Source organism: Cataglyphis hispanica, chromosome 13 (genome assembly GCF_021464435.1).
Source record: "Cataglyphis hispanica isolate Lineage 1 chromosome 13, ULB_Chis1_1.0, whole genome shotgun sequence".
Taxonomy (NCBI): Eukaryota; Metazoa; Arthropoda; class Insecta; order Hymenoptera; family Formicidae; genus Cataglyphis; species Cataglyphis hispanica.
In genome coordinates this window covers 3,721,260-3,741,290 of record NC_065966.1, presented here as the reverse complement: position 1 = coordinate 3,741,290, position 20,031 = coordinate 3,721,260, and the positions used below count along the sequence as shown (strand labels likewise).

At 28.0% G+C, this 20,031-nt stretch overlaps 4 protein-coding genes across 4 annotated transcripts in view; 2 read left to right on the top strand and 2 right to left on the bottom strand.

The window, feature by feature from the left end:
- LOC126854090 (hydrocephalus-inducing protein-like) overlaps positions 1 to 6,731 on the top strand; it is a 31,311-nt gene extending 24,580 nt beyond the window's left edge. The window contains exons 59-76 of the mRNA XM_050600485.1: positions 16 to 235; positions 608 to 835; positions 931 to 1,235; positions 1,333 to 1,492; positions 1,556 to 1,751; positions 1,827 to 2,060; positions 2,152 to 2,321; positions 2,393 to 2,597; positions 2,665 to 3,239; positions 3,571 to 3,706; positions 4,270 to 4,560; positions 4,713 to 4,925; positions 5,012 to 5,125; positions 5,250 to 5,483; positions 5,555 to 5,782; positions 5,847 to 5,995; positions 6,139 to 6,322; positions 6,520 to 6,731. Coding sequence (XP_050456442.1) covers positions 16 to 235; positions 608 to 835; positions 931 to 1,235; positions 1,333 to 1,492; positions 1,556 to 1,751; positions 1,827 to 2,060; positions 2,152 to 2,321; positions 2,393 to 2,597; positions 2,665 to 3,239; positions 3,571 to 3,706; positions 4,270 to 4,560; positions 4,713 to 4,925; positions 5,012 to 5,125; positions 5,250 to 5,483; positions 5,555 to 5,782; positions 5,847 to 5,995; positions 6,139 to 6,322; positions 6,520 to 6,678 — 4,001 coding nt within the window. The 3' untranslated portion in view covers positions 6,679 to 6,731. The remainder of the gene's footprint in view (positions 1 to 15; positions 236 to 607; positions 836 to 930; positions 1,236 to 1,332; positions 1,493 to 1,555; positions 1,752 to 1,826; positions 2,061 to 2,151; positions 2,322 to 2,392; positions 2,598 to 2,664; positions 3,240 to 3,570; positions 3,707 to 4,269; positions 4,561 to 4,712; positions 4,926 to 5,011; positions 5,126 to 5,249; positions 5,484 to 5,554; positions 5,783 to 5,846; positions 5,996 to 6,138; positions 6,323 to 6,519) is intronic.
- Positions 6,732 to 7,208: 477 nt separating this feature from the next.
- Positions 7,209 to 9,225, top strand: LOC126853973 (neuralized-like protein 2). Its single transcript, XM_050600277.1, has 4 exons — positions 7,209 to 7,415; positions 7,518 to 8,106; positions 8,242 to 8,574; positions 8,646 to 9,225. The coding sequence occupies exons 2-4, from the start codon at positions 7,734 to 7,736 to the stop codon at positions 8,762 to 8,764; spliced, it is 825 nt and encodes a 274-aa protein (XP_050456234.1). The 5' UTR covers positions 7,209 to 7,415; positions 7,518 to 7,733; the 3' UTR covers positions 8,765 to 9,225.
- A 240-nt stretch (positions 9,226 to 9,465) lies between these two features.
- LOC126853956 (neuronal acetylcholine receptor subunit beta-3-like) lies at positions 9,466 to 12,450 on the bottom strand. Its single transcript, XM_050600219.1, has 7 exons — positions 12,055 to 12,450; positions 11,786 to 11,830; positions 11,511 to 11,620; positions 10,899 to 11,109; positions 10,582 to 10,756; positions 10,226 to 10,378; positions 9,466 to 9,951 (listed from the first exon to the last, which is right to left on the bottom strand). Exons 1-7 carry the CDS (start codon positions 12,274 to 12,276, stop codon positions 9,593 to 9,595), a joined length of 1,275 nt encoding a protein of 424 aa, XP_050456176.1. The 5' UTR covers positions 12,277 to 12,450; the 3' UTR covers positions 9,466 to 9,592.
- A 468-nt stretch (positions 12,451 to 12,918) lies between these two features.
- Positions 12,919 to 19,753, bottom strand: LOC126854089 (uncharacterized). Its single transcript, XM_050600484.1, has 16 exons — positions 19,672 to 19,753; positions 19,195 to 19,388; positions 18,832 to 18,876; positions 18,660 to 18,769; positions 18,293 to 18,506; positions 17,740 to 17,917; positions 17,521 to 17,673; positions 16,765 to 17,102; positions 15,596 to 15,683; positions 15,163 to 15,380; positions 14,764 to 14,808; positions 14,586 to 14,695; positions 14,196 to 14,409; positions 13,790 to 13,967; positions 13,572 to 13,724; positions 12,919 to 13,364 (listed from the first exon to the last, which is right to left on the bottom strand). Exons 1-16 carry the CDS (start codon positions 19,718 to 19,720, stop codon positions 13,027 to 13,029), a joined length of 2,625 nt encoding a protein of 874 aa, XP_050456441.1. The 5' UTR covers positions 19,721 to 19,753; the 3' UTR covers positions 12,919 to 13,026.
- Positions 19,754 to 20,031: the final 278 nt, after the last annotated feature.

The following is a 20,031-nucleotide window of genomic DNA, read 5'->3' as shown; positions in this document are numbered from 1 at the left end:
AAAAAATATTTACAGAGAGTATTATTGAAGTGAAGCCAACTACTTGTCGATCCAATCTCTTCAGTAGCAGCGCCGGGTTGACAGAACGAAGTAGTGATAGCTGGTTAGAGAGTGATGATTTGCCATTTGGAATTCATCCTGAAAAGGGAATTTTATCACCGGGTGAATCTATGGAATGTATTTTGCGATTTTCTCCCAAGGATGTGTTCGATTATAAAGCTCATCTTACATGCAAGTATGATTACACGCTCTTACAATTGTTATTCATTTATTTAATATATCGTTTAATTTAATTTAATTTAATTACTATGTATTTTTATATAAATTATATAATATATATCAAATATTTTATACAAAATTAATTATTTATTTATAATATAAATAATTTATTTAACGTAAATTGAAAGAGGATAGGCGCCATTAATTCTCACATATTCTTGTTTATAAAACATTATTTTAAAAAATAAAAATACTAAAAATCAGAATAAAATTTATCTAAAAATAATTTGCTAATAGAATCATAATATATTTGTTTCATCAGATTTATTATATATATAAATCCTTAATATTATCTGTATATATGCATTTTTATTTATCCGATGAACAGAATAGAGAATCTCGATCCAGAGCTGTCAGAATTGATTATTTCCATTGCGGGAAGAAGTTTGTTACCGTATTGCCATTTTGACATACCGGAAAGCGACTATCTATCCGGCAATAGACGTGACGCCAAACTGCCAGGACCAATCGATTATCAATCGATCGATGGATCTCTTCCGCAAGATACGAGAGTAATTGAAATGAACGTAGTCGGGATCGGTGACACTCACGTAAAGTGAGCAATAAATTTAAACAAATATATATACAAATATATAAATTGTACATATATGTTGTGCATATAAATATTACATTTATTATCACAAATTTCAGAAAATTTCGGATGATAAATCCAACATCAGACGACTATCACTTTATCTGGAAAGATCAAACTCATCATTTTGAAAACGAGATATCGAATTTCTATTGCGTATTTCCGGAAGGAATCGCTGAGCGAGGAAAGCAAGTCGATTTTGTTTTTACATTTCTTGCAGAGAATATTGGCACTTTTGAATCCTTCTGGTTATTTTCCATCGAAAAATACAACTTGGAATATCTCTTTCTGTTTGTCGCGATTGTCAGAGAACCATCTGTTTGTTGTCCGCTTGTCCATCTGAAGATGAAACCAACCGTATTAGGTATAAAAGATTAGTAGAACAATTTATAAGTATTACATAAAAATTTATAAATATTATATACAATTTTTTATATATTTATTTTTTTCGTTCTCTATAGGCATTAATGTACGAGAACCGATAAGCATAATCAACAACGAGGAATTTCAGCTTTCCTTTCAGATCGCACGAGACTCTTTGTATTCTGAAGGACGTGTTCAGAGCTTGAAGATAACGCCTATGAATGGTATTTTAAATCCAAAGGACGAACAAGTTTTTTGGTAAGTGAGAATACTTTTAAATAATAAGAATTTTTTGTTTAAATAACATTTTTTATGATGCAGGATCGAATATCAGCCTACATTTGTGGGCGAATTTCAATTTTGTATAAAATGCATTGTAAAAAAGTTGAAGACACCGTTGACTATATTTGTTACGACAATGACATATGATATTATTGTTTCGGTTACATATGTGGATCAGAATGGTCAAGTCGTGCGATTAAATCAAAATGAAGAAAATATCATTGACTGCGGAAAAGTGCATAATAAACTATTTTGACTAAAACTAAAAAAGTGATTTTAAGGATAATATACATTTTTTTTTAACTTTTAGATAATGTTAAAAATGCCCTTTACTATCACATTTGAAATAACAAACTCAAGCAAGATGACACTTTATTATTCTTGGGACTTTGGCATGACACCAGAAATAATTAGCAGAAATATGTATACAATTACGATGCAACAAAAACAGAATTGCGTTGTTAGTGAATCGCGGTCTAATTGTTGTCTCATCATTACGGCGTTACAAAAAACAATAATAAAAAATCATCCTATTCTTTTAAAGGTATTACTCTTATTTAAATATTCAATACAGTGCATTTTTGTAAAAAATGCGAAAGAGAAGATATATATATAAAATTATTTTTTATATTCAGATTTCTAGAGGACCAACATATCGATTAATCTTGCGAGCAACTGCGAATAAACCCAGTTTGGAATTCAGTTTTAATCATTACGATTTTGGACCGTGCTACATACAAGATATCACTACAGCTGGATATCACGTCGATTTACGTATTACAAATTTAGACGATGTTCCATATATGTAAGTTGTTTTATAAGCTGTTTCGCGTAAAAAGAAAATTAAAGTTAATAAATAAAGCAATTTTTTCTCAGATTAGAGTGCAAATTCGAAGAGAAACCACATATCTCTGTGAATCTTGACGCTCTTTCAGAAGCAATAACTTCTCGATCGAGTATCATTATTCCGATAAAATTTCGTCCTTTAGAACAGCTGCATTATCGCGACAATTTACACTTTATAATTAATTCTACGATTGAGAAAAAGATTATTATAACTGGCGAAGGAATTACATATAAAGTATGTTGTCATATATACAAAATATGTATTAGAAATTAATTTAATTTTATTATTCTATTATTCGCAGATTCGTTTAGTAAATCCGCGCGACAAATTAATAGATCTTGGCAATTTATCGATCAACAAAGCAATCATCAGGAAAGTGCCAGTGATCAATGATGGTCGTGCTCCGCTCGAGTTGAAGTTCAATCTCATAAAGAATCTACCGGGATATGAACAATTTTGCGAACGAATTCAAGAGCATCCAAGGAACACCTATAATGAAAATTCCAAAATGGATCGAACTCGAGCATCAATTAGTGAAACAAAACGTTCAGATACGTTTGACGTGAGTCTTCAGACTATCGATCCCATTTTGTCCGAAGTTCTCGAGATCGAACCGGCAGAATCGATCGTACTTCAATCGGGAAAGATTATTAATATTATCTTGAAATATAAATCTATGCAAAGAATGCATCCTTTTGTTGCTAAAGTGGCTTTCCAAACCAATTCCACGATTCAGACATTATTTATTCTGCGCGGAAGTTGTATAGGAGCCGAATTTCGTCTAAGTAGAACTTGTGTTTGTTTCGGTGTAATCGTTCAAGGTTGCCTCAGCGAAACCAAAGTAGTATTATTGAATACAGGAGACATTGGTGCTAGGTTGGTGTTATTATAATTAATTATTGTTAATTAAATTAAGAAAGCAAAACTAATTAAAAATTATAATAATATAGAACTTTTTATTCATTTTAAAAATTAGAAAATTAATTTTTTAAATTTTGGTTCTTCTTTTTTTTTCTTCTTATATATGTTTAAAAGTTTTTGGGTAGTTTTTTAGCGAATGATTTAATAATCTTTTACTTTTCATATGGTTTTTATTTGTATATATTATAAGTAATTTTCATATTTTTATTATTAATCTAACGCGTAATAGAAATATTAATTATTCGAACTTATTATATATTTGTCACATAATGATTTATTAATTTAGATTCAAGTGGAATACATCGAAATTACCACGAGATTTTAGCATCGTTCCTGCGACTGGCTATTGCTCTCCCGGTATGAACATCAACTTCATTGTCAGTTTCCGACCTACTCAGCATAACAATTTGATCGAAGGCGATGTGAGCACACATATAACTTCCAGTCTTCTGTACTTATATATACAAATATTTATATATACAAATATTTGATTTACTAGATTTGATTAGATACATATTTTTTGTATAATATACGTCAAACAAAATTAGTTTATTATAAATCACATTATTTTTTTTATTTTTCTGAAGCATGTTTAATTTTTCAAATTAACTTTTCTTTTTAAGATTCAAGAATTTTGGAATTTCTCGTATATGTACTTGATATAAATGACTCAAAACTTTATTATGTTTTAATAAATTAATTCAAAAATAATTTAATATTTATTTTAATTAATGTAAATGTAAATATTAGTTTAAAAAAGATTATTTTATTATTTCAAAGATACATAATTATATTTTACATTAAATAATTTAATATTTTATAAAACATATATACATATTTTAATTATAATTTATATTAAAATATGTATATGCAAAATACATACAATAGAAAAATACCAAAACTGAAGAATTTTGTAGCAAAATTTAGATATTTTTATAATAAGATATAGTTTCTTAATAAAGAGAAAATTTTACATTATTTTTAGACATTGCTTGAAATTGAGAAATATAAAGTTCTTGGCCTAAAAGTTACCGGAGGTTGCTGCAAACTACCTGATCCAATTGACACCTTATTTTTTTCGTGTCACGTTCGTGAGAAACTAATGAAATCTATAAATGTTGAGAACGATACTGCAATTCCTTGGAAATTAAAGCCAGAAGTTTTCGGTGATTATTTCTTTGTCAACGAGGTCTTACACGTTCCTTCAAAAAGTTTTGCTACTTGTACAATTACCTACGCCCCTTTGATTATGAACAGCGAGAACAATCCTCACAAAGTAATTAGAAAGAGAGGAAGATACTTGACAAATTTTTCTTATAAAATTTTGATGATTTTATAGTAACATAGAAGATTTTCTTATATAATTCTGGATATGAGCAATTTCTATGTACGAATCAATAAACGTGATATTTCCATAAACTGTCTCAGGGCACATTGCTTTTGAAGCTACTGGATGACAAAGCACCTTTAGTATATTCTCTTCAAGGGTTGAGTCTAGCTCCACAAGTTCTCCAAAAGATTACACGTCAGTTCCCTGCAAAGACAAAGTATACAGAATTATTACCTGTCTATAACTGGATGAGTAAGCGGCAACGATTCGAATGCAAGATTGAAGATTTAGAGAATAAAGCTTTTGTCAAGGTTTAGAAACTAATTTTGAGCGATTTATAATGTTGTAATAATTATAAACATTTTAATGTTTTTTTGTAATTTCTTTACTTCTTTAGGGTGTTAAAGTGTATAGTTTGGTTGGTAACAGTAAAATAGATGTCCCATCGAATAGTCAGCGAGACTATCGCGTAGAGTTTTACTCGTATAAAGAATCGGAATGTAATTTCAAGGTAAATAATTAATTATTAATTTTTTAAAAATGTAAATAAATTATCATTAAAAAGAAAATTTTCAATATACAAATAGAATAAAATTCTTTAAGTTTTTCTAAATATATGTGATATTTTTATTCAGATAACGTTCATTAATGAAGACGGTGAATATCAATTTTATGAGCTTCAGTACAATGTTACAAAACCTGAAGAAATCCAGTCGATCAAATTAATTACTGCGGTGCGAACTTCGGCGTGCTACACTTTAAGACTCGATAATCCACTTAAAGAGCAACATATAATGTACATGGCAAAATGTCAGCATCCCTGTATCACGATCTACGATGCACCAAAATTTGTGGCACCTTTATCCAGCGTTGGTTTTATAAAGATTTTTTTACTAACAAAAGAATATAACTAATATAACAATTGACATAAATGCAACAGGAAACCATCTGTATTGAATATCACCCTATACATCCCAGTGAGGAGTCTGCGATAAACTTGGATGTTTATTGCGAAGAACTTGGGCTGTTTCCCTACGAATTGCGATTGCGAGCAATGCCAGCACCTGCAGAAAAAACGATGCGCATCGACGCTATGCTCGGTGCTTCTGTCACTTTTTCTTTGACCATAAGAAATTACGCCAAAGAAAATGCAACATTTGTAATCAAGGTAAATATAAAAAATACTTCTATCATAATGATCAAAATATGAAAGGTTTGTCCTCTAATTCCAGGTGAATAATGATTGTTTTACAACTCCGAAAGACTTGATTGAAGTGCCGGCGTTGAACAGTACCTCATTCGATGTGATTTACGAACCTTACGACATCGATAATGTCTCCGCTACTTTATCTGCCACGTCCGAGATCGCTGGGGAATTTATGTATAATAATTTGCAACTAAATTATTTATGTTTATTGTTGTTGATTGTTTCATTATTAAATGTATAGTTAAAATATAATAAGTTAAATATGTATGCAGGTATGTATATATGTAATATAATTATTTTATTTAAATTATTTACAGATTTCCTCTCGTTGGTACATATTCACTACCAAAACCACAAGGACCGTATATAGTTACTCCTAACACATCAATTTTTATACCATTTAAGAATATATTTAGGGAAACTAAAACTTTTGAACTTATCTTGGACAATCCTGAAACTTTTGCGACGACGACATCGTTGGAAAAAATTAAACAGAAACAGGTAATTTATAAATGTATATATTTTTAAAGTATCATTTTAAATTCACCTATTTTTGAAAATGGAATTATATCAAATATAAATATAAATGTGCGAGATCTCTATCACGTAATATATATATATATATATATATATATATATATATATATATATATATGTATATATGTATACTCAAACTTTATATAAATTAATATTGCAAGATAATCGATATCGTCGTTCGCCTGAAAGATGTATCAAATGAAAAGAGGGAATTAGAAAAGGACAGCTATCCAATAACTGGAAAACTCCTGGTATATTGTACAGATCCTAAGATTTCTCACATCAACTGGACTTATTATTTAAAAGGTGTATATGATTGATACAATTAAGAAATATATCAATACATAATATATAATGATATTATTATAACTTTGTCGCGTACATTGAATTATTTAAAATACAATATAAAATTTTATGATTAATTAATGATTGTGTAGTGTAATTATATTATTGTAAATAATTATTCACTTATTATCATTATTTGATATTCTATGTTACAATATAGACTGTCAATATTGACAGTGTACTAAAAAAGTCATTCATGTACGTATAATACGTATATTTCATTTATTCATATATAATACACACGCAAGAATCATATGCTTTCATAGTTTTTGCACTGAGTTATGTTCCAAAATTGACTTGAAGTAAAATAGCGTTTAATTGACAAAAAATTTTTTTATTCTGATTGATCAATCAAACGCTACTCTATTCCAAAGAACAAATGTTGGAGCGTAACTTTGGCGAGGAGTATCGTATCTAGATATTCGTATAGTATGATTGTGATAGCCACAATCAGCTGTAACAGTGACGTATCGCGCACGCGTAGACAGTATTGTGCTGTGGTGTGGTGCTTCACTAAAATCACCAAAAGAAAAAGAAAAAAGTACTAACTACATCCATGATTTGCAATATTGCAATTTGCAATCTTTATGATAACGAATCTTCGTGTTGTAAACATAAAACATAAAAATATAATTAAAAATTATTCTTGCTAGACAGCTGTTTGTATCGTATATCACATGTAAATTCCACGAAATCGCGCCTTTCGAATTAGGTAAGGCGATGGTTCTGAAAATCTAATCTTTAACGAAGGTTTTTAAGGCCGCTGATTTTATATAATTTACCAAACTCTTTATAAAAAATATTTTTTTCTCAGATTCAAATTAAACTTTCCTTTCTTTCCGAGTGAATAATTAATAATTATTGAACACAATTACGAAAGTAAATCCAGTGAGTTTCGTTGAATGAAATTTGAAGAAACGGACTGTATTAGTTGATTTGATAAGATTAGGCATGCACTTGGTGCATGTTACACTGCCACTTATAGGCGATTTTCTTTGGATGAATAATCGTTATCCTGCATTGCGTCATCATGAGTGAAGAATTCAGGAAAATAGTAACAAGATTTCATCCTATCCATGGTGAGAATATTCTCTTGTGTGAGGACAGCACAGTGGCGATACGCACTACGAGTTTTGCCAACTCAGTGGCCTTCAGCGAGAAGCCGTTGCAGCCAGGAGAGATCTTTCTCGTGGAAATTGAAAAGACAGAGAGAGGTTGGAGTGGACACATGCGATTAGGGCTTACATTAATTGATCCTGCCTCAGTCAACAACAATCTACCCCAGTATGCGATGCCTAATTTAGTTAGATTAGGTAACACATGGATCCTCGCTATAACTAGGAATCAGACTATCTGGGATAACTTTGATGGTGGTCTATCATCTACATATACTTCCCTTACTGGTTAATATCTATTAATCTAAAATTATTATTTGTATATTTTTTTATTGCATGCATTTAACGTATTCTGTTCTATTAGAATTATTGTATATATAGTGTATATTTTATTAAATATTGTGTCTTTATTTATAATTAAAGGTATACCACCAGGAATACCAGCCAGAGAAAAGAAATTAGTCACAGATGGGGTCAATGTGCAGACATCGCGTGGTATCATTCCATTCAATGCTTTGAAGCCAAACATAGATGGTTCCTCTCAGTGCATCTTGCCCACAGATGTTGGTAGTCGAATCGGTATCATGTATGTGCCACAAGCTGGTTGCCCTGATAAAGCAGAGATGCATTTCATTATTAATGGTGAAGATCAAGGTGTATGTGGAAAGGATATTCCTTATAAGGCTGGACCTTTGCGTGCAGTGGTGGATGTCTATGGTACCACGAAACAAGTTCGAATAATTCAGCTATATGGAGGTGAGTATTTATATTAAATCTTTCTTTTTTTGCTTTATCAGTTTCTTTATTGTTTCGATATGTTTCAACAGTATCGACACTACAGAGTGCGTGCCGTGATGCTATATTGCAATATACTAAGAGGAATGCAGTTAATTTGCTTCCACTACCAAGACTATTAAAGGACTATCTGTTGTATCAGTCACAGTGAGAATCAGCTCACATTCCACTTATACATACATTTTTATACATGTTTACAAAACATTTCTCATTAATTTCTTTTTGTTCCCAGTGATATCATATAACATATCTCCATGTTTAATATGTATATGCTTTATATATATATATACATGTATATATACATGTTCTAAGTCTTAAGTATGAAAGATTATCTCGATTTATACAAAATCTTGAATTTATCTAGACAATATTTGTATATGTTTTATTCACATTGGAAATGATTTTGTCTGTGTCGTAATGTAAATTATACTCTCAGTTTTCAAAATTTTTTTTTTAATATGGACTTTTAAATTATTGTGTGTACATAATGTAATGTACGAAATGTTTATCGCTGCATCGAGAATACCAGCGAAATTGTATTGAAAGTTTAATTGTAAGTATCATTTGGACATGACTATGTTCATGAAATATAATGTAATGCTATACTTAAAATATGTAAAATTTAACATATTTTTTGGACAGTTACCTTTTACTTACTTTATTTTGCTTGTTGTGAGATTCAGATATATAATATGGAGTTAAATCATAACTTTCACATTGTTGAACAAAATTGGAAATGAACGATATTAACATAAGTATCTAAAGCAAACTTGATTTTACAAAATAAATATTTATAAGGAATAAAGAAAATCATATGCATCTTGCAAGCCATGATTGTGAATCCATCTGATATACTTGTTTTATACATTTTTATTATATGAGAAATAATTATGCTACTTAACAAAATATAAAAAAAAACATTTCTTTAATAAACAATTATAATATTCAAACATATATAATTAGGCTGTACATTAAGACCTTATTGTATCACAGTATAATATGTAGGAAAGCACGTGCTTAGCAGTACGATATAGGCGAGGAGCACGCTTAGAAATGCAAACCATCCTACAAGTACTATGACATATCTCCATGGCGATTTCTTGTTACTTGATTGTACAAGATCAGTATTGTCGTCTGCGTCAATTTCTATTTTTGCCGTTACGGCTGGATCTAGAATGCTGACTAAAAGAATCTGTCCAATTCGACTGCGCAATATGGATGTCGTGCCGACTGAGATCCATGTGGGCGGTTCGGTGGTCAATTTTTGCAAGTGTCTCAGGATACTGGTAAGGATGAGAGTAAACGATGCTATCGCGAAAGAGCTCTCGTAAAAGATGACTAAAATAAAGATATATTTATAAGAGAGTTATTCTTTTTTTTATAACGAAACTGACAAATAAATTAAAAATTAATTAATTATTAAAAACTATATGATTGAAATTTGCAGGATTTTATAAATTAATTAAAAAATTATATTGAAATATTCTTCACACTATGAATAGTGTTAACAGAATTTGATTTCAGGAGATTTAATTATTAAAATATTATTTATTGTTGAAAATTAAGATTAATATAAATGCAAATAGTAAATAATTTTTATTGTTATCTATACTTAGTTTAGGAACGTTGGAGCCACTTTTCGGCACTTCCCAATGTACGTCTTGTATACATAATAAGTGACAAATGAAACTGAGAATAGCAATCATCATCCGCTCGAAAGATTTCGGTTCTAGCCACAATGCTGTCAGAGTTGTCACCATTAGCACTGTGAACATTGTGTAAAATTTCAGATATCAGGATCAATGAAAGAAGCACATTGAAAATTTTATTTATTTATCAACATTAAATTAAAATTATTTTAAAAAATGTAGTTATACATATTTATATATATTATATTGATTTATATTTATATTATAAATGATATTGATTAATATTATTAGAAGATAACGCAATTTGCGCAATACATACCTATAGTAGGCGATATATATGCAATGTTTATGATGCCCCAATGCCTTCTTAGAATAAAATGATAAGAAAGCATTTTAGCTGTGGAACCTGAATTATATTTATATCTGCTTTCCCATTTTGTTACGTACATTTTCAATAAATCCCACTCAACATCTTCGGAATTTAATTGTAATGACTGTAAACATCAATTTAATTTATAAAAAAGAAATTTATAAAGAAAAGATAAGTAGAAGAATATTAATCAAAGATTATTTTATATATCACGCAGATATTATTGATCGAGATATGAAATTGATAGAAACAGATAAATCCTATACCATGTTTTGTAAAGGAACAAGTTCGATCTCGTCACCGGAATGCGACCACGATCCGATTTGTATGGTGCAGTTCATGGTGTTATATGGCCACCACGTATTATCTGCGAAACAATATGTAGTATATTTTGCTGGCATTAACGATTGAATTGTTCCGTCTTTCTTGATCGAACATTTCATCTGAGTATAACCCAATGAGCTTTCTCCAATTCGTCTAAATATGCAAATAATTCGATAAATATCTTGGAACTAACAATAAGTCAAGTAATATTGTTCTGGACATAAAAATAATATTGTTCTTGGACATAAAAAGAAAGCAAAATCAAATTTTTTTTATATTTTAATCTCAGAATGTTTTAATTTTAAAATATATATATGATTCTTATCACACTTGTGACGAAACATATATATTTAATTAAGATGAAGAAAAAGATAGTAATTGAAATTTTTAATTTGAATCTTTATTTGAATTATATATAGTTTGATTTAATTATAATGAAATAATCTATGTTTTTTAATAAGTTTATTGATAAATTTAAAGTATAATAAAAACTGTTGATAAGTTTAGATTAGCACATTCTTAATTACTAAGATACGAGAATATATTTTGCTTACTCGTTATGTATTAAAATGTCCGGAACCCAAATTTGATCGGCTGATACAGATATCGACTGAATATTATCGTTTTTTTCAGGATCCCATGTTAAATGTGAATCATGCCATTTCTGTCTCAACAAGATATTAATATATACAAGTAAAACATGTGTTTAGAAATTCACAAAGAAACATAATCCATCATTCGAACAACTAAATTAATATATGTGCGTATTATTTTTCTATTGTTTAAACTTATATGGATATAAAATATATATACAAATATGTAAACTTACCATTGCTATCCATGCATGTAGCTCGAAGAGTTCTTCTTCATTATTCTAAATCAATAATTTATAGCTTTAATTAATGTGATCATATAATTTTTGATTTTGTAAATTGTGTATTCTTGCCCTACAGTTTACAGTTTAAAGTTGCAAAGAACTTATAACAACATTATAATACAGAAAAGATTAGTTTTGATTGTCAAAATATTGACTTCTATAGAAAATACGAAAATATTTTTTTTTTATTTATTATAAAAATGATTTTCATGGATACTTACATAGCGAAGAAAGTGCGGTATCATTCGGAACGTCACCTGCGTCATATTATTGTTGGTCTGAACCGGCCTTACGTCGAAGTCGTATTCGCAGAGGAGATACCTCTTCAGTTGCAACATAGTTGATTTGCTCTCAACATCGTTGCAACTCTTACTTGCTGTCACATCATTATATATAATATCGAGAATAAATAGTAGGACAGAAAAAAAACCACTTCTGCTCATCTTGGATATATGATGAACGATGGACGAATCTAAAACGACTGAATCATTTAGCGAGAACAGAACTGATGATGATAATCATACGCCCAGTGAAACATAAAACCGCAGATCTCGAAGACCGCCCCTTCAACAACAAACTCTTATCGCTTTCAATATTTGGGACATTTCTCATCCAATAAATAAAAATATAAAATAATAAAATAATTTATCGATGAAAATATAAAATAGTTTTCATTATTTGTTTTTTAAGACTCTCTAAATTATATTTAATATATATACATATATGTATAACATATAGTGACAATTTTTAAAATTATTAAATTAAAAACTAACATAATAATAATTGTTATTTAATATTTATACGAATCATAGATAATTTTTAAGCTGGTAAAAAAATAATAGAAATGAGAATATTTATATATAGTTCATTTTATATAAATTTATTTATTTTTACTGATTTTTTATTATATGTGATGTTTACATTTATCATATATTTCAATCTCCCGAAATATATTCTTTCTTATAGATACAAATGTAATTATTAAAGTGTTGCATCTTATTTTCATATTATAGAAATTACTAACATAGAGAAGGAGTTATTAATAAGATTTTATGTAGATGGAAGAAATGAAAAATGCCGTATACTTCAATTAAAAATAACATATATTAATACATGATTATTATTTATTTTAATCGGTTACAAAAGCAGGAACAAGATTATTTAAAAGACTTAAAGAGATGTTTTATTTTTGATTAACCTGTAGGTACAAGAGTAATTAAGATAATGGCGTAAGTGAGAATAACGCAAAAGAATGACAACCATTCGACGATAGCGGCAAAATTTCTCCAGGATTCTTTCATTTCGGATTTTGGAAGGTCCGAGCTGTCTTCAATTATTATGCTTTCACTTGCTATCTTAGACTCCTTATCATTTAGGATTAGAAAACGACCAGCTTTATTGCTCAAGACATACATTGTCGTGGATGAAATCCAATTTGGCATATCTGTACTCATATCTTGCAGTTTGCGCAACAAGATCGTCAAGATTAATGCGAAAGTAGCCAATGCCAAGGAATCGCGATAGAATAGCACTGCGGAATGTGTGAATATAAAAAAAAATTATTATTTGATTAAAGTTTCATACATTTCAAATGTTTTAATTTAATTCTGAATGTTTTGATGCATTCTAATTTTTTATTTGTTCTAATACATGTAATGAAAAAAATTTCATATATGTCTCGAAAGTTCAATTGTTCTTTAGTTCTGTAATTATTTTTCTTTACAGTTCTGGTACTCACTTATGTTAGGAGGATTTATACCACTATATGGCATTTGCCAGTGCAAGTCGTATAGGCAGAACAGATGGCAAATGAAATTTACGCTTGCAACCGCTGTTCGTTCAACCGATCTCGAGTCCAACCAAAGCACTGTCAAAGTGAGCAGAATCAAAGCTGAAAAAAGCATGTAGTTGGTTCAAGTGTATCTTGCATTTTTGCTTTTATGAGAAATTACCTACCGATTGCTGGTGTGATAACAGTTTTGTGATTTATACCGTAATGCCGAGTTAATAAAAATGTATAATCGATCTTTGGGAAAGTGTCATTCGGACAACATTTATATTTGTTAACATGTTTCACTGCGTCTACAAATTTCAAGTCGTATAATGTATTATTTTCATAACTGTCCATGGAAATCTGAAATAAATATAGCCAAACGCTATTATTTTTCAAATCATATAATGAAATATAAAAATTTATTTATAAATAGAATAAAAAGATATTATAGATATGATAATCAAATAGTGTAAGGAGACTCTCTTTCGCAATAATTGCAGATATATATTACGTTAAAAAAAAACAGAAAGAAGGATATTAATGAAAAAAGAAAACTATAAATTATAATAAATACGATAGTTCACATACTCCGTTTTCGTCCAGATGAAAATCTATTTCTTCCCCAGTAAATGACCATGAGCCAAGTACAATACGACATATTTGCTGATCATAAGGCCAATAAGTATAATCGACATCGCATTTGGACATGTATTTTACAGCCGGCACGCAAACGACCGAACCTGTATTGAAGACTAGACAATCCGTTGTATCCAGCCCAAGTAGATCGTTCGACATGTCACCACTGAAAGAATTATAAAATTATAATTACCATTTTTTTTATGTCATATAATTAATACATAGATAAAAATTGAGAAGTTTGATAGACAATTCATCTTAAAACCGGAAAAATGTTTTAAATCTTCTTAATATTAACATAATGTGCTATGTATTAATAATAATAATATAATGCTAACTTACGAGTTGTATACGCTTATATCGGGCACCCAGAGTTCATAGGACTTTACGTGAATATAATTAACGCCATCAAAATTGTTTGGTGTCCAAGTAAGATGCGTGTCTGTCCAAGACTGTTAATTAAATATCTGATAATTAAAAGGAAAATGTGCTATAAAAAACAAAATATTCTGCAACTTACAAATGACATCCAGCTGTGGAGTGTTAATATACCCTTATCCCCGGGCTGTGTAAGTAAAAATTAATTAATTTTTTTTATTTGTAACTATATTTTATTTATAATAATCGTAAAGATGAAAAATTGCGCATGAAACTTATAGTTTGAATAATATAGCGTTTTTAATTAAATTGTTATGTCAAAAAATAAAAATATATAAGACAAAACCGTTAAAAAAAAATTATAATATGAACATTGTTTCCAAAAATATTACGATTTTCTAAAATTTTATATATAGAGAACGATGTTTAACACATACACACACATGCACATGAAACATTTTTTCAAAATTTTTTTAAATCTTTGTATATCTCTAATTCTGTTTATAGTACGCAAGATTGTAATGATTTCTTTTACACTTACGAATTCCATCATCTTCGGTATCAATCTTAGAGTGACATTGGTAACCGTTTTAGGATTATTTGGACGGACGGTACTATCATAATTGCAGAAAAGATATTTTTTAAGATGCAGTAATGGCGTTTTATCTTCAAGTTTTTTACACCCTCGTGTCACAACATTTTCTTGCAGTTTTAAGGCATTAATAATGTTAATGTCGGGAAAAATAAGAGAGGAGGAACCTAAATATTTAAAAATCAATTTGTTAATTGATATATCTAATTGTTATAAATTATTTTTAATGATTTCTTCTTATAACGTTACACTCATAATGAAATTTTTTTTTTGTACGGAAGATGATCACGAAATAGAATTCTCTTATATTATTACATTTAAGAAATATGAAATAATACATAATTATTATTATTTAATTAAGATATGCAATTGTTATACGTACCAATATAACTCTGCCAGAGAATAATGAAAAATCCGAATATCTGTAATATTCTCATTTTGATCAGTATGAGCCAATGGCTCTGAGTCGACTAATTTTCTTCGTTATAATAGCTGAACAATTTTATCAGATACCTCATGAAATTCTACACTGTTGATATATTAGACGCCCCTAAAGTATCGATTTTGATTTGAGAGTTTTATGATCAACAATAAATATTAACTGTATAAATATAAAAACAATCGTGTGCATGGCTCGAAATGAAAATATATCTTAATCAAAGTTTGCTACTTCTTGAGATTTTGTTTTTGTAAATTTTTATTGTCTTTATTTGTAGAATGCTTTAAATTGATGTCATAAAAAAATCTTGTAGCAAAATATATATTTGTGATATTCTTTTGAAAATAATTTATATTTAAAAAAATATCAAGATAAGACAAAATTTGAAACTAAATTAAAGATTAGATTAAAAATTAAAAATTCCAGTTTTTTTATATTACTATATTAAGTATATTGAGTTTAATTATTAATATATCTATTAATATATTCATTTTTTAAATCTGCATAAAAATAGCTCTTTTATTTTGGATAAGATGTCAATATTAGCAAAATGGTGAAAAATATCAGATCTAAATTTTTATTTAATTAATATTTTTTATTATTTATATATATTTTAATTAGGAACATACTAAGTTTTTAAAAAATAAATACATAAAAAAAAAGAAAAATAATTGGGAATCATTTAAAAATTTTTTAGTTATATTTTATTTTTTTTTTTACTTCAATGAAAGAAATGGAGTTTATTTACATATTTTGTATATGCAGAATAATTACACATTAATAGAAATTGTCATTACAGATCTTATATTCGCGTTTTATCGTCTTTAAAAAAAAATATATAAACCAATGTATCGCTAAAATAATAACTATATTAAAGAAATTGAAGAACACATCTTTATTTTACATATTTTAAGAAGGACTTTATTATTATTATTATCACTTACAATTATTAATTGATTTAAATTATTTGACTTAAGTAATTAAAATGATAAACGAGATTTACGCAGAAAAATGATGATACTTTAAAAAATTTCAAAAATACCAAGAGAATAAATTTTGTAAAACAATAGTAAAAGTGTTAAAAGATATATTCTGATAATATTTTTAAATTAACCAATGGGTATAAAAATTATCAGTATGATGATATAAGTAAAGATCACACAGATAAAAGACAACCAATCGATAATAGTAGTAAAATGCTTCCAAGATAGTTTCTTCATTTCCACTTCAGATTTTGGAACATTCGAGTTTCCTTCAGTCATTATATCTTTATCTATCTTAATTTTATCATCTTTCAAGATCAAAAAACGACTAGTCTTGTTCAAAACAAACATTGTCGTGGATGAGATCCAATTTGGCATTTCCGTGTTCATAACTTCCAATTTGCGTAACAAGACCGTTATAATAATGACAAAGACAGCCAAAGCAATGGATTCACCATAAAATATAACTGTAGGTAATGAAAGTAATTTATTATATTAAAAAAAAAAATTAATTGTATACTTAATAAATTTGATTTTAACAATAATTGATATTTTTTTGTTTGCAAACTCTTAAACTTTATTTTAATTTTAATTTATATATCTTCTATTTTGTATTTTAAAACAAATGAAACCAAAAAAATCTTTTTAGTTATAGTTTTATCTTATTAATATTTTAATAAGCTTTTAACACTTTAAAATAATTTATTTTATAATTAATAATTTAATTAAAATTAAAAATGAATAAACATTACATGTAAGCTAAAGCTGTTAATTATGATAGATTTCTTGAGATTATATAAATTAGAATAATTTTTTTTCGAAATTTATAATATTCTTTGATTTTAATTTTTTACATTTATATTCTTTATAAATCTAATTACTTACTTATTTTAGGCATAATAGAGCTGTTGTGAGGTAATTGCCAATACACATTGTATAAGCAGAGCAGATGACAAATAAAATTGACGTTTGCCAACACAACTCGCTCCACCGATTTTGGAGCCAAACAAAGCACCGTTACAGTAAAAAATATCAAAGCTGGAAGGAACATCAGTACTTAATTTTTTCTTATTTGATTCTGCTCTCCCTAATTGTATTACTCACCGATGGCAGGTATAACGATAGTTATGTGTCTTGTGCCGTGATACCGTGTCAATAAAAAGTTGTAATCAATTGTTGGAAAAGTATCATTCGGACAACATTTATGTGTTTTTATCTCTTTTACTGCATTTATAAATTTGAAGTCCCATTTTGTGTCATTCTCGTAACCGCTCATACTAATCTGTCAAAAAAAATTTTGATTTTACAATAAGAAATACTTACAGTCAAATAAATATCTTTAGATGTTTAGATTCTAATGTCTCGAAATTAAATTATAGGTAATTCTTATTATAACTTTTATTTATAAACAATCATATAAATTGCATTATTTAATAATTAAATACGTAATAAAAAAATATTTTATTTTCTAGATTAATTTTAGATGCATTTACTTAATTTTACAATGCAAAAGTTTGATTAAAAAAGTAATATTTATATGCAGGGAGAATATATTCTACGTAAGAAAAATTGATGATTAATATTCTATAACTACTTATAGATTAAATAACTACAAACGTAAGTAATTTTCAATAAACTTGACTTTGCAAACACATACTCCTTCTCCATTTAGCTGATAATCGACTTCCAATCCTGTATGCCTCCACGAACCAAACGTGATACGACATTGATATTTATCGTAAGGATAATAGATGTAATCGGGATCACATTTGACAACAAATTTGACAGGCGGCACGCAAGTAACGGAGCCTTCGTTATATAACAAACATTCTGTCGTAGGTAATTCAAGTTGATCATCCGATATATCACCACTAAAAGAATCGAAAAAATAATCATTTATATACATAATTTTTATTATGTAATTATGCGAAAAATATGAGAAAGTTAGCACACAAAAGACAATTTATCTTAAAATAAAGAGTAAAAGATAAATTTTCTTCAATTATTAAAAAAAGTCAACTTACGAGTTGAAGACACTTAAATTGGGTGTCCAGATCTCCCAACTCTTTACACGAATAAAATTGATCCCGTCATAATCGCTCGGTGTCCAAGTAAGGTGAGGGTCAGACCAAGTCTATTAACGAAATACTTGATTAAAGCAAGGTTGAAGTATAACATGCTTTCTTTTTTACTTACAAGCGATACCCAACTATGCAGTGATAATATAGGATAATTGTTTTCCTGTAAATAAAATAATTTAATTCTTTTTGTGCGTGCTATGTGTGATATATATGTGCGATATATTTTATTTAATAATAATATGGTAAAAAAAATAATGTAAAAATTAATAATGGTAGAAATCTTTATTTTATTAAAACACATGTTACATCAAAAAATAAAAAATTAAGTTTATGAAGAAATTTATAAATTTTATTTATAAATTTTTTTTGGAAAATGATGCTTGACTCGTTATAGCTTGTTGCTTCATAATTGATTATAATCGAATTACATAATTCAAAATATTTTTATAATTATATATATATATTATGATTATCTTACTAATTCTATTAACTTCGGCATCAGCCATAAAGAGACGACAGTGACATTGGTCTTGAAATTTGGATGAAGCCAGGTATCATATTTACAAAGGAGCTGCCTCTTAAGACGCAATTGCGGTAATGTTATATCATCCAAATTTTTACATTTTTCTGCCACACTATATAAATCTGAATTTTTGGCGGCAATAAAAGTGCCTGTAAAAAATTTCAAGAAAATTTTATATTAAATTTTAATTGATAAATCAAACACATATATAAAATGTTTTACTAATATTAATTAATATTAATATTAATATTGATTAATATTATTTAACTTTAAATATTATTTTTTATTAAAATATATAATTCTCGTAAGATAATACAATTTTAATATTAATATTATTTTGAGATTTATGTGAATATCTGGAATGTTACTAAACTTAAAAAAATGTAATATCACAATTAATTTTATTTTGTCACAGACAATCGTTTCACGTACTGGATTGCCAGAAAATAACGAAAAATCCAAACACCTGTAGTATCCTCATTTTGATCGGTACGTATCAATGGTTCTGATTCGACTAATTCTCATCATTATTGTACCAGAATAACTGTCAAACCATTTATGATATTCGACGCTATTGATATACCAGACGCCCCCAAGATATATCGACCGATTTGAAAACATTATAATATCCAACAGTAAAAACATCCATAATTACAGAATAATAATTAATCAGGTCCAATAATTTTTTAGAGACTTTAATAATCTTGCGTTATTATTTTATAAAATATATTAAATTAATAAATTTTACAACGAAATACTGGCAATATTTTCGACAATTTTAAAATGGGATCA

What these genes read in the sequence shown, in the direction of transcription:
- LOC126853973 (XM_050600277.1), top strand. Translation starts at nt 7,734, where the DNA reads ATGAGTGAAGAATTCAGGAAAATAGTAACAAGATTTCATCCTATCCAT. An exon ending in TACATATACTTCCCTTACTG is followed by an intron (nt 8,107 to 8,241) that starts GTTAATATCTAT and finishes TTATAATTAAAG; the next exon opens with GTATACCACCAGGAATACCA. An exon ending in AATAATTCAGCTATATGGAG is followed by an intron (nt 8,575 to 8,645) that starts GTGAGTATTTAT and finishes ATGTTTCAACAG; the next exon opens with TATCGACACTACAGAGTGCG.
- LOC126853956 (XM_050600219.1), bottom strand. Translation starts at nt 12,276, where the DNA reads ATGAGCAGAAGTGGTTTTTTTTCTGTCCTACTATTTATTCTCGATATT. An exon ending in GACATTTTAATACATAACGA is followed by an intron (nt 11,110 to 11,510) that starts GTAAGCAAAATA and finishes TTGCATATTTAG; the next exon opens with ACGAATTGGAGAAAGCTCAT. An exon ending in TTGTTCCTTTACAAAACATG is followed by an intron (nt 10,757 to 10,898) that starts GTATAGGATTTA and finishes TGATGTTTACAG; the next exon opens with TCATTACAATTAAATTCCGA.
- LOC126854089 (XM_050600484.1), bottom strand. Translation starts at nt 19,720, where the DNA reads ATGAGGATACTACAGGTGTTTGGATTTTTCGTTATTTTCTGGCAATCC. An exon ending in TGCCGAAGTTAATAGAATTA is followed by an intron (nt 18,877 to 19,194) that starts GTAAGATAATCA and finishes TTTTATTTACAG; the next exon opens with GAAAACAATTATCCTATATT. An exon ending in TGTTATCACACCAGCAATCG is followed by an intron (nt 13,725 to 13,789) that starts GTAGGTAATTTC and finishes TGCTTTTTTCAG; the next exon opens with CTTTGATTCTGCTCACTTTG.